We start from the raw sequence: 18248 nt of genomic DNA, 5'->3' as shown, positions 1-18248 counted from the left end.
TGAAAATTGCTTTGTGAGTCCCAGACGCAGAATCCACATGAAGGAATACCTATTACCCCTTACAGGCCCACCACTTCAAGATGCATTCATCAGAATTTTCACTACCACATTGTCTGATTACTATAACCATCTCCTTCTGTCATAACATAGATTTAAATGCCAGAAAGAGACTGATTATCATCTATTCTGACTTCCTCCATAACATAGGCCATATATTTTCACCCAGTATTCTCAGACCAACCACATATCTTGTGGCTGAGCTCAAATATATTTTAGAAAAACATATTTAAAGCATGAGCCTCCACCACCTGAACTGAAGATCTAGAAGGAAAATCCTGTCCCCATTGAAGTCACTGGGAAAACTCACGTTCCCTTCAAGAGAGAAAGGACTTCACCCTAAATCTCTAAATGTAACTCGCCTCAGCTTAGACCTGCTGGGAAAACCCACCTGAGAAATCACCAACAGAGTCACCACAATCTGAGAGACTGGAGACATTTTCTCTCCCTGTGTGTCTCTAGACCAGGAGGCACTTGCAAGAGGTTGGGTGCACCTCATTACTGGAACCCATTATGAACTCAAGGCTGCATGCTTATGTGACAGCCTGGCATCAGATATCTTCAGTAGTGGGTGGTATGATAGTCCCATGGACAGTAAACCCTCAAAATGCACGATTTTGAGGTGTGCATAACTCATATTAATGTGAGTTAAGCACAGCTAAAAATCCTGCTCCCCGCCAGCCCTGGCTCACCCCCCCACCGGGCCCATGCAACTGTAGTTCAACCGAGCCCTGCTCACCACCTGCATGCTGCTCCAGCTCACCTCCTACCCCTGCACCCGTCTCTGGCTCACTCTCACCACCCCTCATGCGTGGCTTCGGATCAGCACGGCCAGCTCACCTCCTGCTCACAGCTCTGGCTCAACCTCCCACCCGAGCCCCAGTTCAACCCCCTGCTGGCTCACCACCCACACGCGGCCATGGCTTAACTCCTCCCTGCCCTCCCTGCTACCCTAACCCACCCCAGGCTTTGCCTCTCTGCCTCCCACAGCTTCAACCTACTGCTAGGCTTAACCCTCCCCAACTGCCCCCCAACCCCAGGACTGATCTTTCAAAAGAAGCTTCAGGTGCTCCTGCTGCTTCTCCACCTGCAGAACATGCGTTCCGCTGTGGGAAAAGCCACCACCCTACTTACGCGAAATTCAGGTTATGGGAGGGTGCGTGGGAATGAAACCCACACGTAAATGGAGGGTCTACTGTACGCACAAATGCCTATGGTGGCATTAAAAGGGGAGGCTTAGTTTACATTGACCCCTCATGGGAAAAGTGTGTTTTGAAGCTAAATGTGAAGAGAGAAAAGATGGAAGCATGGTTAGGAAAGAGGGTTCTAGTTAGGAAAAGGAGTTACATAGAGGATGATGGCTGAGGTCCAAAATCAGGAGAGCATCTTGGGTGGAGCAAAGGGAGAGAACAGGTAATAAAAGCATATGATAGCAAAGAAGTAATATGAGATTGTTGTTGTGGTGAGCTTTGAATACGAGAACATGAAGCTTGACTTTGAAAAGCCCAGTCTCACAGGATTTAATTAGGATTACTGAGAAAGGCAGAAAACATAGACAAGTTTAGCAACTGCACTCTAGATGGACTGGAAAGGTAAGAGTGTATGTTATGGAAAAAAAGACTGCAGAAGCTGAGAGATGTGATTAGTAGGTGTAGCTGAGGGTTTTGACAGTGGCGTTAGAGAAGTAAGGATGGATTTTGGAGAATGTGTGAAAGAAACAACAGCCAGCGTTGACAATGCAGAGAGACTGAATGTTCCCTCAAGAATACAAATTTGTTTCTGATCATCAATTTCTTCATCTGCAAAGTAGTTCAGTAATATTTATATATGTCAAACGAGTGTTGTGAGATTTATAAAGCACTTAAACGATGAAAGGCACTAGTGCTAAGAATTATTTTGAGTCCTTCACATTGATTCCATTGAATAGTCTATATATACACCGAGGTCTGTTATAATGAAGTGAGTTTTACATAAAAACAAGCTGGTTCATTACAATTAGAATATTAATTGAGTGCTGCAATAATAAGAAAAAAATATGGGACTTTCAGGCCTTCACTGTAGAGATTTTCACTCTTTGAGCGCACTACAAATGTGTTCCACTGTCATAGATTTGAAAGTGTATTTTTACTTTTTCTCCATGTGAATTGCTGCTGTTGGTTCACAGATTTGCCAGCACAGTAAAACAAAAATCTCAAGGGCAGAAGAAAACATAGGCCCGGCACTCAGAAGCTTTTCCATTTCTCTTTTTCCTGACAATACTGTAAATATCACACCCTCTGTTGACTGCAGCAGATGACACCAGACTTAGACATTTCTGTGCCTGCAGTTTTCATGTGGGATTTATTCCCAAACTTTTATGTTATTACATCTGACAGGCTTGCATGAAGCTGCAGCTGTTACAAAAGGATTGTCTGTTCCATTCTTATTGTTAACAGACTTTTCAACATTTCAGTTTGATTTACAAGTAGAAAGGGGATATATATTCTCGGGAGTTTCTTATTTTAACAAGATACAGTAATATCTAGTTATGTTCTAAGGTTATTAGGCACAGTTCCCAATAGGAAGTGATGCAAAACGGCACCAGAACTGTTCCTTCGGAGAATGTAGTATGCATTCTTCTGTGATATGACAGGGTCTGCATATCTGTTTTGGGTAGTTTGCATTGCTAGGGATTGCTAACACACAGCAGTCCACGTGCTGAGCAGAGAAGAAGAAAAGCATTTTTGTGGTTGCCAAAATGGGGATTGCAGGTGAAAAGGAGGAAGGCTTACACACCTATGCAAGTGGCTGAGTACAATCTGGTCCTAGCTGAGTGTTAGGTTTCCTAGAGAGAAACTACTTCTCTCTCTTTAGGATTTTTCTTCTCCAAGGTCTATTGGACTTCAGCAGATCTAGTTCTTAGTTTCCATCTTACAACTAAATGCCTCATATCAGAGAAACAGAGCTTCATATCAGAAATTAAACTCCTGAACTCAATTTTTTAAAAAGTGGACTGTGATATTTCCCACCAAAAGAAATCCCAGTAAGTCTGCTTATTCTAAGTGTAAATAGCGTTTGTCTAACATGAAATCAAGAGTTCAACAGGCAGTTTCTCAAGTCTTCCATTCTCCAAGGATCCCAGAAAGTGAGCATGGAATCATTAGGAGCACATCACTGGAGTATTGCTCTTCTCCTACCCTGGACCACAAAGAGGCCTGTCAGGAATTGTAAGAATAAGTGGAACTATGATTTGCAAAGCTAGACCTGTAGGATCACAAAGCACTAGTATTGATGGCCCTTCACTAGCTTTCTCAAGACATTCTAGAATTGTGAGAAAATGAACATAAAGGAATTGGGAATTCATCAAGGTACTCAGAATATATGTCTTCCAATTGTACTTCTATGTTCAAGCTTAGTGAGGCTTCTGAAAAGTCATATAACTCAGTTATTCTTTAATACCCAAAAGAGGCTCCCCATCCTATCTTGAATTGATCTGTTCCAGAATTCTGGAGTGCACACATTTAGAAAAGTATGAGGCTCCAATGACATTTAAGTTCTTTTTTCAATAATAATGATGATGATGATGATGATAAACAACCATCTAGGTTCTCATATAATGTTTTTCATCGGTAATTCTCAGATCACTAATTCCAGCCAAGCAGAATGTCAGAAGTGAACTGGTGCTTCTTATTTGCCAAATTTGTAGTCATTCTTGAATCCAATAAAAATCACTAGATGTTCTTAGAGTAGAGCAGAAGTAAAGAAAGAAGCAAAGCCACTTCCTCTGAAAAACATACTTGTGTTCTCTGACAGACACAACAGAGAAGTCCTGGCACATATTTATTATGGATTCTGTCTTGAACAAGAGTATAGAAAGGGGTTAAAATATTTTTCTATGTTTAAAAAAAAAACCCCAGTGTCTATTACAGCTGCATCAAGGCCAAGATACTGTTTTCAGAAGTCTTCTAACCCAGTGAAATAGAAAATGTCTAGGTATATAAGCATTTTCAGTCCTGCAGACCTTAAACTGATCAACTAGTGGTGACATAAGAATGGCCATATTGTGTCAGACCAATGGTCCAACTAGACCAGTAATCTGTCTTCCAACAGTGGCCAATACCAGGTGCTTCAAAGGGAGTGAACAGAACAGGTAATCATTTAGACTGCATGTATGCTAGCAAGTTCTTTCGAAAGATTTTTTTGAAGGAAGGGGGCTCTTTCAAAAGAGCCCATGGAGTGTCTGCACGCAAAAACATTCTTTCAAATGTAAATTGAAAGAATCTGGCGTGTCTTTCAAAATCACTCTTCCTTTCCCATTTCAGCAAGAGTGCCCCCTTTCAAAAGCAAACATATAGACGCTCCACAGGGCCCTTCTTTTGAAAGAACAGTCTTCATTTTCGATCCCTGGCCCATGTTTTCAAAAGAGTGGGGGCTGTGTGGACACTCTTTCAAAAGAGCAGATCAGTCTTTCAAACCGCTTTTTTGTGTTTGTGGATGTGCTCTTTCAAAAGAAGTTCTTCTGGAAGACCGTCTTTAGAAAGATCTCTGTAGAGTCAACGTAGCCATAGTGATTCCACCCACTTTTACCATGCCCAGCTTCTGGCAATCAGAGGCTTAGACACATCAGCGCTGTGTGCACTTGTCACTTCCTCCCGAAGCAGTATGGTAATGAGCCATCCTGAAGTTGCTAATGAGGCATGGATGTAAATTTCCTGTGTCTCATTAGCATATGGGCATGTGGTTTGGAGTCTGGAAGAGCTTCTTCTGGACTCCAAAATACATGTGCAGACACATGGCCCGCAGGGATCTTCCAGAAGAAAACCCTCTGTCCAAAAGTCCCCTCTTCCCCAAAATTTTGTCCACTAACCTTCAGTGCTGAACTTTAATTGCTTGCTTTTGTAACTATAATTCACAATTAACCTGGTGAATACAAATCAAAAATATAATTTGCAACCCATACACTGGGATCTTGGGGCTCAAATCAGGTAATTAACCAGGTAAGTAGGATAAGAGTGACGCCAACTATAGTCCTGAACACTTCTCAGGTTTATAGAAGATTGTGTCTTCACTGTACAAGTAAACAATTTCAAACAAAAAAAAATCTGGGGGGAAGAAGGAGCTTCTGGAAGGATAGTTTCCTTCTGGACAATTCCCACAGGCCATGTGTCTGCACATGTATTTTGGAGTCTGGAAGAACTTCTTTTGGACTCTGAACTGTGTGCCCATATGCTAATGAGGCATGGGAAATTTAAACCCGTGCCTCATTAGCATCTTCCGGATGGTTCGTTACCATGCCATTTCCAGAAGAAGTGGTACCCATAGACACAGCCATCCAGAGCATGAGATTGCATGCCTGATCAGCTCAGCCAATAACCATTGATTAACTTATTCTCCATGAACGTATCAAATTCTTTTTTGAACCTCATTATAGTTGTAGGCTTTGCAACATCTCTTGGCAATGAATTCCACAGGATCACTATGCATCATGTGAAGCAGCACTTCCTTGAGCTTGTTTTAAACCTGCTGCCTATTAATTTCTTTGGATTACCACTGGATCTTGTGTTAGCTGAAGGAATAAATAACACTTCGTTGTCCCCTTCCTTCAGACTATTTACAGTTCTATAGACCTGTGCCATGTCCCTCTTAGTCATGTCTTTTCCAGACTGAAAAGTCTAATTCTTTAATCTCTCCTTACTTGGAAGATGTTCCCTACCCTTAACACTAGTCATGGCTTTTCTCTACTTTTTCAAATTCCAGTATATTTTTTTTGAGATGGTTGACCAGAACGGCATACAGCATTTAAGGCATGGGGATGCCATCAGTTTTATAGTAGCACTATGATATTATCAGTCTTCTTTGCTGTCCCTTTCCTAGTGATTCATATATAAGTTTGTGAATTCATTTATGGTTTCACTTACTGTAGTTAGGGCAAAGTGTGTTTAATGTCTAACAGTTAGTTGAAGTACTTCGGGATGCTCACTGTAGATGCATATTAATGCCATCAGCTTATTAACATATTGCCTTTGACTTCTCAGACTCACAAATACATTATACAAGCAATGGTGTTGTATAACAGTTGGCCACTTACCGAAAGTCAGTTGGCATTTGTTCAGGCACTGAAAGAAATGGAGAAAAATGAAATCAGAGGTATGTCATTTAAAATATATCTGCTAGATGGTGCAGTACAATTTGGTTTTCTAAAGGTGTTGTATTGGTGTATCACTTATTTCTGTTCAGGAAACACAAAGCTATTTACATAACTTGTATTATTGTCTTTAGGTAATAACATTGCACTTCTGTCAATCTAAATAGCAAGGAAAAGGGGCTATTACATAACATGGTTGAACTGAAATTTGTGATGTATTTCTTTCTATAGACAAAATATGATCCATTTTACCACAGTACAAGGAAAGATGAGATGTTAGAAGCGGGCATATTAATCACATCCTGTAGAATACATTCTTAGCCCTAATCCACTATGTGGAAAACAAAATGAATAACTTTCCTGTAGCAAAGCCTAAACCGCAATCTAGGAGTCTGTCTCTTTATTGGTATTCATCCCCTTTACAGGATATTTAACTGAGAAAAATATCAGCATTAGGAACAATGGGGTAGCTCAGACCACAGAACAATATCAGTATATTTTTCTTAGGTGCATTGATTAATTCTAAGCATTAAATAATCAAAAACATTTTGCCCACTAACCTTGAGTGCTGAGCTTTAATTACTTGCTTTTGCAATCATAATTCACAGCTAATCTGTCAAATACAAATAAAAATTATAATCTGCAACCCATACACTGGGATCTTGGGGCTCAAATCAGGTAATTAATCAGGTAAGTAGGATGAGAGTGACTCCAACTATAATCTTGAACGCTTCTCAGATTTATAGAAGATTGTGTCTTCTCTGTACAAGTAAACAATTTCAGACCAAAAATAAATAAATAAAAGGTTTTGCAGACAGAGAATTCTGAAATACATTTGTACATAACATGAGGAAATATAACACTGAGAAAAAGACAAAGGTTGTGTCTACACTAGCTCCCAACTTCGAAGGGAGCATGGTAAGTAGGGTGTCGGGAGATTATTAATGAACTGTTCAAGTGTTAAACTTCGAAGTGCTGGCTTGCGTGTAGCTGCGGCTAAGCTGTGGGTACTTCAAAGTTCTCAGGCTACTTCAAAATCCCTTTACTCCTCAAAAGACAGAGTCTACAGAGCTCCCACTCTTTCTAATGAACGGGCCAGGGATCAAAAAATCAGGCACCATGAGGACTGTTCTTTCAAAAAAAAAAAATGGGTCTTTGGAGCATCTACACACATTTTATTTCTAACGAAGCTTTCGAAAAAAGGCGCTGTTCCTGAAATGGGAGTGGAAGAGCGCTTTTGAAAGGAGTGCTGCATTCTTTCAATTTAATTTCAAAAGAATGCCTCTTGTGTGTAGACATTCCGCTGGATATTTTAAAAGAGCCCCTTATTTCAAAAGAACTTGCTAGTGTAGACACAGCCTAGATATGTGCATGCCCCAGCAACAGTAGCTGGAAGTTTTTTCCCTCAGTCCTACTGTTAGAGTGATTTGAATGTGCTCTGCTGCTGCACCTATGACACCAGAATAAAGTGTCCAGTCAACCGCAGGCTCCCTCAGTTCTTTTTCACCTCCCATGAAGTTTGCTGGCACTTCTGTGCTTGGTTTGGATGACTCTGTCAGAGGTCTTCTCTTTTGTATACTTATATATAGTTAGCTGGTTGTAAATAGTTTTAGTCAAGTTTAGTGTAAGTCAGTAACTGAGTTAGTGACATTTTCATCTGTTACCTGGTGCCAAACCATTTCTCAGTTACCAGGCTTCATGTCCTGTGTCTCCTGCAAGAAGGCTGTGCTCTTGAAGTGACCTGCATTCAAGCTGCTGGAAGTGCCTGGGTGAAAGCTCCTGTGGGGGACCACTGCCAGATCTGCACAGACTTTAAGCCTCACATGAAGGACCACAAAGCTAGGCTGAAATTTTTGCTCATGGGGGCACCACTGAGACCTCCATCTGAGCCAGGCTAGTCTAACTAGGTATACGGTGCCTCAGCATCAATAAAGAACCTAACAAAGTCCTGGCACCACTCACCTTCCCCTCTGCCTATGGAAAGGTAGAAAAAAGCTGTCAGCTGAAAGGGGACTGTCCCCAGTACTGAAGACAGCCAGGCTTGGGGATTAGAGTGTGACCTAAGTTAGGGTAATCTTCTGTCTCAGTACCTCAGAAGTTGGCACTTTTGTCTCTGACACTTCCTCTGGTACAGGACCAGATGGCCCATCTACATGTGTGACGCAGCACGGTACCAACATTATCTCAGTGCCAAATATGCCAGTTGTATTTGCCATTGCCAGAAACCTGTCACTGTCAGTACTGGTATTGCCAGGCATATGACAGGAAAGAACCCATTGGCATTCCATTCATTTGTTTGGTAACAGGTCCTTGGGTACTGTGAAAGGTTTCATGCTTATCAGATATCTTCACCACAGCACCAGTCTCTGACAGTGATAGGAACCACACCTCCAGCGACATTGGATAGAGACTTGTCATTTTGGGAGTTGGAGGTCAAGTTGTGAACCTCTCATTCCAGTAATCAGCTCTGCTACTGCCCCAGACATTCCTGCTCTTCCATGGCCCTTGTGGAATACATGAGGTGTCCCCAAGTTTCTGGAGGTTATTCTATGCACTCCTATTTGTTGGCCTCTGAACAAAGGTAACAACATCCTATCAGGCTGAAACCAGCCCAGAACCTGGTACCAAGCCCAACATAGACACCTCAATGAGATCCTGTCAAGGCAGAAAGGGAGGAGCGCCAACTTTCTCCTTCTCTTCGTCCTCTCCTGGCAAAGCTATTTCACCTCCCTCAAATGACTATAAAGCTCACTAAGAGTTCTTTGAAATGGTGGCCTTACATCTGGGTATAAAGGTGGAGGTGGTGAAAGAGCCATTCCATAGCCTAGCTGACATTTAAGTTACAGCAAGCCTGTCAAAAATGGCCCTCTCTGTCTATGAGGCCATTTTGGACCCTTTGAAAGCCTTGTGGCAGACTCCCACATGTCTCCCTCCACATCCAAAAGGGCTGGGGGAAAGTTCTTTTTCTTCCTGCTCAGGGTTATAAATTCCTGTAAACTCATCTCTCAGCATCCTCGCCTGGATCCCTGGGAAGTATCTGCTGCCAAATAGAGAGAGAGATGCTGGGTCATCAGGGTACAACTCCAAAAGCAAAAGCCTCCAAGAAATTGGATTTATTTGGTAGGGAACTATATTCTACTGGGGCAGGAGGTTACAACTCAAGATTACAAACCAGCAGGTAATGTTCAACAGATGATTTCAGCATGTTGGACTCCATGCAGATTTTCACGTCCACAAAAGGCCAGCACCAATCACTGTTGGATGAGGGAAAAAAATCTACCCCATGCCTTCCTTGACAACCTTCTTATTGCTAGCATGCTTGTAGATACCTTTCTTGTTGCCTTTCACATCCCTTGCTAGTTGCAACTCCTATTGTGCTTTGGCTTTCCTGATAGCACCCCTGGATGTTTGAGCCATATATTTATACTCTCCCCTAGTCATTTGTCCAAGCTTCCACTTCTTGTAAGCTTCTTTTTTTGTGTTTAAGCTCACCAAAGTTTTCTCTGTTAAGCCAAGTCGGTCACCTACTGTATTTGCTTTTGTTACTAAATATCGGGATGGTGTGTTCCTGTGCCTTCTGTAGGGCTTCTTTAAAATACAGCCAGCTCTGCTGAACTCCTATCCCCCTCATGTTAATGTCCCAGGGGGTTCTGTCCATCATTTTCCTGGGGGGAGTCAAAATCTGCTTTTCTGAAGTCTAGAGTCTGTATTCTACTGCTTTCCTTTGGTCAGAATCCTGAACTTGACCACATCATGATCATTGGTGCCTAGGCTGGCATTCACATTTACTTCCCCCACCAATTCCTCCCTATTTGTGAACAGCAGGTGAAGCAGACGCCAGCCCCTGGTTGTTTCCTTCAGCACTTGCATTAAGAAGTTGTCCCCAACATTCTCCAAAAACTTCCTGAATTGTCTATGTACTGCTGTAGTGGTCTCCCAGCAGATGTCCAGGTGACTGAAGTCCCCAGTGAAAACCAGAGCCTGTGATCTGGCAGCTTCTATTAATTGTCCAAAGAAAACCTCATCTACCTCATCCACCTGATTAGTGATCTATAGTAGACACCCACCACAACATCACCCTTGTTACTTAAACCTCTAAACTTAACCCAAAGACTCTCAACACGCTTTTGTCCTGTTGTATACAGAAGTGCTGAACAATCATATTGCTTTCTAATATACAGTGCAACTCCTCTACCGGTCCAACCTTGCTTGCCCTTCCTGAGCAGTTTATAACCTTCCATGACAGTGACACTCATATATTCCATGACACTCATATGAGTTGTCCCATCAAGTCTCCATTATTCTAATCACATCATGGGTCCTTGACTGTGCCAGGACTTCCAGTTCTTCCTGCTTGTTTCCTAGGCTTCTTGCATTTGTGTACAGTCACCTAAGAGAACTACCTGATTGCCTTGCTTTCTCACTACAATTCAGGAGTTCTCCACTGTTGCATTTTCCATGTTGTTTCTTCCTGGTATCCCACTGCCCCACTTACCTCAGAGCTTAGGTCACTGTCCTCCAGCGAACCTTGTTTAAAGCCCTTCTCATTAGGTTTGCAAACCTGTAATAATTTGGACAGGAAGAGAAGGAATGCTGGAAGGCCTGGATTGCTGTGGCTGGCTATCAGTCCTAGTTGTTTGACAGCAGCATGAACCAAGGTAACAATTCAAAACCCTTAGCATAGCAACTGTCTCCTTTTGACATTTCCTCCTTTCTTACTTTCAAAAATGTCAAGTTTCTCAATCAACTACAGTATTGGGCCTTGTCAATAAGTCAGCTCAGCAGCGTCCAGACGCACACACACATATGTTATTTCACAAGTATTTAATGGAAGCCCACTCAGCCACTACTCAGTGCCCATTCTAACTGGCTCTTATGTGGGCGTGCATTAGGGAAATGAAGGAGCATAGCCTCACAGCCTGTAAAAGGGCCAAGCAGAACTGCAGTCGCGGCGTTCAAAGAGGTTGCAGGATCAACCCCAGTTTCCTAGTGGAGCATGGAAGTGTCAAAGAGCCAAAAGGAGAGGAAGTTGGGCAATGACCTTGTCAGCCTCCAGCAATCCACCCTATAGAGCTGGCGTGCAAGAGGGAGCAGTCTTCTCTGCCTAATGGGTTCCAATGGTGGGCATTCTTCCCCTTGGCAACTGGGAGTTCAGTAACATAGCTTGCGTGTCTGTATCTGTCCTCCTATGACAATACAGTTCTACATCACCCTGTATGCTGAGCTGTACCTAACAAGCACAATCAAGTCCTCTGCAACCTGGCATAATTTACCGAAATACTTTTAAGAATATTCATTCCTCCACACCAGAGGTGGAAAAGTTCCCAAAAAGTTTCTTGAATAGAAAGTTTCTGTTTTGTAGGGAATGTATGTAAGTGCAAGTCACTGGTGTCCCTCTGGAAAACAACTTGCATAAAAGTACACACAAGCACACACATCACATAAAGATGGTACTCAAGTAGCAAGAAGTGAAAGCAGCTACGTTTTTACTCAAGTACTTTTGGGGGCTTTTTCCACCTCTGCTCCACACACAGTTATTAATTGTGTTAAAATCAGTCTGTAAAGGCTTTTGGCTATGTTTCATAAAGAGTTTTGTTTACTATTGAAATGCGGTAGATCAATTACTTCATATTTTTGAGAACATTGACTAGCAAACTAAACTAGCTAGTTATTAGCTGTGTTAGGTAGATACATGTCATGTACTTCTTGGAGGGCCCTAAAGAAAATTAGTTATTTTGATTTTTAGGTAGCTTGCTCACAAGAGGTTCTAAATAAAAACAAATTGCTATTGTAAATAGTATTTTCTGTCTGTGTCCACATTTCTACTGCATCTGTGTCCATAATACAATGACTAGGTGGTAATATAGCGAGGTGTAGTTTCCATCTGTCTGTCACACAGAGTGACTCTGACTCAGGCTGCATTTACACGACAAGATAAAATCAATTTCTTAGCACTGGGTTTTATCTATACAATTTTGAGCATCCTCACTTTCCCATATGCTCCCCTCAAAATCGATTTACTGCTGCCACACACAATTAGCTTAAACTGAGTGCTGCTGCAGTGTGTTGTGGGAACCTGTCCCACAGTTCCCTGAGCCCCTTTACATTCTAGCCCCACATGTAGATGTGGGTATATGACACCATCTTCCCACATTTCATTCCTCTCTTTTCCCTGCCATGTTAAGTATGTTTAAGTAGACATGGTTGTTACACTGAAACGCAAATGAGTCATCAGTAATGGGCTAGGGTGGCTAAAAGGTGGTACACAGTGGACAGCCACAAAAATCGTGACCACCCACGGAGGCCCTTTCTGGAACTTGAATCTGGATTCAGGCCACCTTCCAAAAAAGAGCCTTATGTCCAAGTAGATATGGTTGTTAGACTGAAACTCAAATGATTCATCAGGCTAAAAGACCCCAGACTTCAGCCAGGTTTGCACATGGAAAAGAAGAAGAACATGAATATTCCTCACTGCAAGCCTTACTTCGACAACTGTGGTAATTGTGTAGCTAATACATTGCCTTCATTGAGACATGTATGGCTTGGGGTGGCTACAAGACCCCTGGCCACAGCCAGCCCCCGAAAATCGTGACCACTGAGGGGGACATCCCCCAGGTGGCTAAGAGTCCCAGCTATAGCCAGCCCCTGTAAATTGTAACTGCCGAGGGAGACATCCCCTGGGTGGCTACAAGAGCCCCAGCTTCAGCCAGACCCTGAAAATTGTGACTGCAGAGGGAGACGTCCCTGGGCGGCTACAAGACCTCTGGCTACATCCAGCCTCAAAAGAGTGACACTCACCATGCGCAATCTGCCTGGCACCTTGTGCAGCACATCCTTTTATTGGTTCAGGGTCACGTGTGATGCAGCTGGGCGTGGGAATGTTCCAGACTGTGTGGTGCCTCCAGAGGGAGAGAAGAGAGGGGATGTAGGGGTCAGGACAACAGGTAAATGGCTGAAAAGAAGTTTCTCATACTACCAGACAAGCATGACCCCGACCCACAGCCTAGCTGATACATGGTATGGAAGGCAGCCAACAAAAAAAAAAAGGCAGCTAGTAGGGGTATACACAGACGCACAGGCCCCACAGCTGCACTCCTAGCAAAGGAAGAGAGAAGATTTTTCAGCCTCTCATGACCCCACAGCCATGGGCTTGCAGGTGCTGAATTGTAATGGTTCTGCTGCCTAATTCCTCCTCACTTGAGAGCAGTGGAGATGTAAGAGGCCAGAGCAGAGAACTCTGGTGCATTGTGGGGCACTTACAGGACATCTGTGGAGGCTAATGAATTTGATTTAAAGACATGCCACATCCTCACTACCCTTCGTTTGGATTTTTAAATTTGAATTGAATGCTACACCTGTTTCTATGATTTTAGGATTTCGATATCATGTTGATTTTAGTGGTCCAAAATTGAGCTAATGGAATTTACAGTGAGGACAGGCACTGGGAAAAATCAGCTAACTGACTTAAAATCCACTTTATCTTATAGTGTAGACGCAGCCTCTGTGTACTTAGAAACTCAATCAGCTCTAGATTAAACATTTTATACGATTGGGACAAGTAATCCCTTTTACAGCTCATCAATAGTCACTTTCTATCACTTTCAACCAAATCACATCTAGAACTAAATATTAAATTTAGAAAGAGGTTTTAAAATATAAATAACATTTATTAGGTTGAAACAAAAAAGCAGTCCAGTAGCACTTTAAAGACTAACAAAATAATTGATTAGATGATGAGCTTTCATGGGACAGATCCACTTCTTCAGATCATGGCCTTACCAGAACAGACTGTGGCTATGTGTGGCTATGATCTGAAGAAGTGGGTCTGTCCCACAAAAGCTCATCACCTCATAAATTATTTTGTTAGTCTTTAAAGTGCTACTGGACTGCTTTTTTGTTTTGATAGTGTATAGACCAGCACGGCTCCCTCTCTGTTACTATTTATTAGATTGGTTAAATATATACAGAGAGGAGTGAAATTCACGGAGCTCTTAGTCAGTGGGACTGGGCCAGGCCATCTGTTCATAATTGTGACACTGGTAAATGAAGTACAAGGATCAAGATTTTACTACAAAGAGGTTCCAAAATACCAAAAGTGACACATGGAAATTAATAATAATGGGGTTCAGCAATATTACCTTAGTGGCTATAGAGAATTAATTCAGGCTTCCTGTTTATATTTTTAAATTCAGCTGGAAATAAATCTCTTGAGGGAAACACCACAATAAAATATTTCTTGCACATACACCTCAGCTGACTACATGTGATGTTTATCTATGTGAATGGAAGAATCTGAAATACTAAAGTAGTTCTTTTAGAAACTGTCCATTAACTGTGTAGCTTTTTCTCCTAAAAAGTGTCTTTAAAACTTGGATTTGGATAAAACAGAACAAGTTCGGCTATTATTTTAGAATGGCAAGGGAAGAGGAGCTTGTGTGGTTTATTGGCTCCATTGTTGTTTTTCCAGAACCCTGAAGCCTTAAAAAAACTATCTGATATTATTTCCATCAGTGTTGTCATCCTCAGTTGCCAGTTTGTCATTTTCTTGCACAAATATCTGTCATTCTCTTCCATGCTGCTCCATATTCATGGAGCCCCAAGCATTGAACTAATACACAAGTCTTCTACCCCTTCCTCAAGATCCAGTTAAGTCTTATAGACTATGACAGACATAAGAAATTAGCAGGTTAATCCACTTCATTAATATCTTTGTTGTACTGAGTTTCCAGAGCTGAGAGCAATGCAATCAAACCACAACCTTGAATACCATAAATGAAGAAACCTGTCACTTGCTTCATCTATTTCTAATGGTAACTTCAAAAAACCTGTACATACAGTAAACACTTTCATATCCAGAAGCCCTGGGACGGGGAGGTTGCTAGGTATTCAAATATTCTGAATAATAAAGAGGTATCCCTAGCAATGCATAACGCTAAAAAAAACAAGATTAGGTATTTAAAAACAAGCAAAAACTTATGTACTTTATTTACCAACAACTGTAGTATTATACACTGTAAACGTATACTGTATGGCCACGTCTACACTAGTCCATTCCTTTCGGAAGGGGCATGGTAATGAGCAAGTTGGAAAGATGCTAATGAAGTGCTGCCATGAATATGCAGCACCTCATTAGGTTAATGGCAGCTGCACGTGATTTGAATGTGCCGCTTTTGAATCACGCGCTGCCCATGTAGATGGGGGCCTTTTGAAAGGACCACCCAGATTTCAAAAGCTTCTTCCTAAAGCCAAATAGGAAGAAGGGGCTTTCGAAATCCAGAGGGTCCTTTCAAAAGGCCCCTGTCGACACCGGTGGCGTGTGATTCAAGAACAGCGTTTTCGAATTGTGCATGGCTGCCATTATGTTAATGAGGTGCTGCATATTCATGGCAGCACTTTATTAGCATCTTCCCAACTCACTCATTACCATGCCCCTTCCAAAAGGAAAGGGCTAGTGTAGATGTAGCCTATTTGCTGTATTCATTTGTTTACTGTCACTGTACTGTACTTATGGAGAACATAACTAAAATTTACTTATGGTTAAAATGCCAGTTATTTGAGAGCTCCAGATGATAGACTGCTGGATATGAAAGAGTTTATTCTATTTAATTATCTCTTTCCCACAATTGACTTTCTGTGTTATTTCTCTGCTTAGATTGCGAGTTCTTTAGACCGGGACTGTGTCTTTGTATATGGTTGTACAGTACCTACCAAAGCCAGGCATTAATCCTGATTTGGGTTTCTAACAGCTATTACAATATAAATGTTAAAAAGAAGAAAAAAAGTGAATGTATAAGTATGAAAGGTTTTATTCATTTGTTAATAGGACAAGAATGGCTTTAGAATGGCTTTTACTTGAAAGGAGTCTAACTCATAGAATTACATTAGACATGTGCAAAAAAAACTTTTAGGCCACCTATTCTATCCTCACTTCAATGCAGATTGATTTCTTATAGTATATTTTCTAGTGCTTTGTCTAATGTAGTTTTACCTGTTCCAGCCTAATGATCTTCCTGTATTTCCCTTGGGACACCTTTACCACCCCAAAGTTTCTTCTTCCTTCTTCTTGTAATGGTCACACTTTTCATATATTTATAGACTGATGTCAAGATTCCCTCTTAATCATCTTTTAACCAAGCTAATCATATATGTATTTTTCCCTATTTCTTTATAAATGAGTCCCACCAGCCTCAAATTTATTTTTGTGTCTTTAATCTGATTTTTTCACCTTATGAACATCTTTGTGCTCTTGAAAGATTTTTCATCTGCAGCCATACTACTGCCCTGAAGTAAAGATTATCCTCTTCCTGTTCTGTGTAATGCCTCTGTACATGCAATTCAGAACTGCAATGGTGTGTTTTGCTGCCATATCCCCATGCATACTCCCATCTATTTTACTGGCCACTCCCAAATCTAAGCCTCTTTCAGCATTACTGCTTTCTAGTTTCCATCTATTGGATAGCAGTGTTTCAGGTTACTTTCCTCCACACGGATATAAGACAGGTGACATACAGTCTAAACTAGCGAGAGGCTGTGTCAGCCGTGCCCTGCAACCTTGGGTGCCTCACAATGCTGTGCTGTTTTAGCTCCCACCTGGGTTGCTCACAAACAGTCTGCCAGAACACAGGTCACACATTGATTGATGTGTATGGCTACACATCCCCGGTCCAGTAGCTCTGATCCTAGCTCTCTTTCAGCAAACACCAACCACACTTTGACTTTCACTTTGTTTCCACATGAATAATGACCCCAATGCACTCCCTGTCCTGGATTTTCCCCAAAAATCTGTATTCTGCACTGTCCAACCCTTTCCTGGACAGTCCAGAGATATTAGATCTGTTTTTTCCATATGTGGTCAATATGCAACAATTTCCTGCTCTAATTGAATTACCCATACCATTCACAACAGTGGATTAATTCTAAGTAACGTATAAAACCAGTTTATTGAACTACAAAGAGGGAGATTTTAAGTGAGTACCGCGTGTAATGAGACATTCAAGTCAGAAATGGTTACAAGGAAAATGAAGTTGAAATGCTTTCTACACTTAACAGATTAGACTTGGTTGAAGGTTACCAAGTTCTCAAACTGGGATCTGCTCTCATCCAATGGCTATTTCTTTTGTCGTCTTACGTAAGAAGAGAGAGATGGGTAGGGAGAGAGAACTTGAGGTGTTTTAATGCCTGACCTTTATAGTTGTCACCATTTGATATCTGTTTTCCTGACAGTGACTCCTAACTAAAGTTCTTTCAAGCCCAGAGCAAAGAGATATGGCCTCATGCGGGAAGAAGAGTAATGTTTTCTTTTTCACTAAAACGTAGATTGTCTCTATCTTCTTTCTCCCCACGCTTTCTGTCTGAGGACTCTGTTTGCAGTTTATATTGTAAACGCACATTCTTTTGTTTAATACCGGTCTGCCTGACCAGCTCTTCCTAGCTGGGTCTACCTGAGCATGTGTGTTTAACATCATACAGGGGGATTCTGTAACTTTACATATAAAGTTGCTGCATACTTTTCTCTATGACATTATTAATCAGTGAATTATTAGTTTTCAAATGAGACCTCACGGGGCATACTTTGTACAAGGATTACTGGAATAGCATGTAGGGTGTGAATACAGGGCTGCATTTGGTCACTTCATGAGCTTCCATTCTCTCAAAATGAATCTCACTTTTTGTAGTCTTTGTTGCTGTTGTTTGGATTTCAGCAATGCTCAGGTGCCTGGTCAGGATCACAGCCCCATTGCACTAGGTCTTGTACAAACACAGAAGTAAAAATATTCTTTATTCCAAAAAAGTTACAATCTGTGATGAGGAGCAACATGCAAAGGGTGGTGGTAGGTGGGAATTGATAACCAAATAAGCCATCAGATAACCATATGATAATAGACCCATATGCACATACGCACAGAATATTTTGCAGTTAGATCATGAAATATGTACATTCCCCATCTGTTTCTCATAGCTACAGAAAACTTGGCCAATTATTTTCCATCATTGCAGCAGAGATGGTCTTTGAGAAGGGATTTGGAGGATGAGATAGTAGAGTGGATGAGATTAGTTGTGCAAAATG

General features: G+C 41.6%; 1 protein-coding gene across 1 annotated transcript in view; it reads left to right on the top strand.

Moving 5' to 3' along the window:
- The window catches only part of ADGB (androglobin), a 224364-nt gene that overhangs the window by 179769 nt on the left and 26347 nt on the right, over positions 1 to 18248 (top strand). Inside the window, 1 exon segment of the mRNA XM_074988710.1 lies at positions 6072 to 6183. Within this exon segment, the coding sequence (XP_074844811.1) occupies positions 6072 to 6183 (112 nt within the window).

This window comes from Carettochelys insculpta, chromosome 3 (assembly GCF_033958435.1).
Source record: "Carettochelys insculpta isolate YL-2023 chromosome 3, ASM3395843v1, whole genome shotgun sequence".
In the NCBI taxonomy this organism is placed as follows: Eukaryota; Metazoa; Chordata; order Testudines; family Carettochelyidae; genus Carettochelys; species Carettochelys insculpta.
Note: the sequence above shows the minus strand (reverse complement) of the source record. Positions and strands in the feature narration are given on the sequence as shown.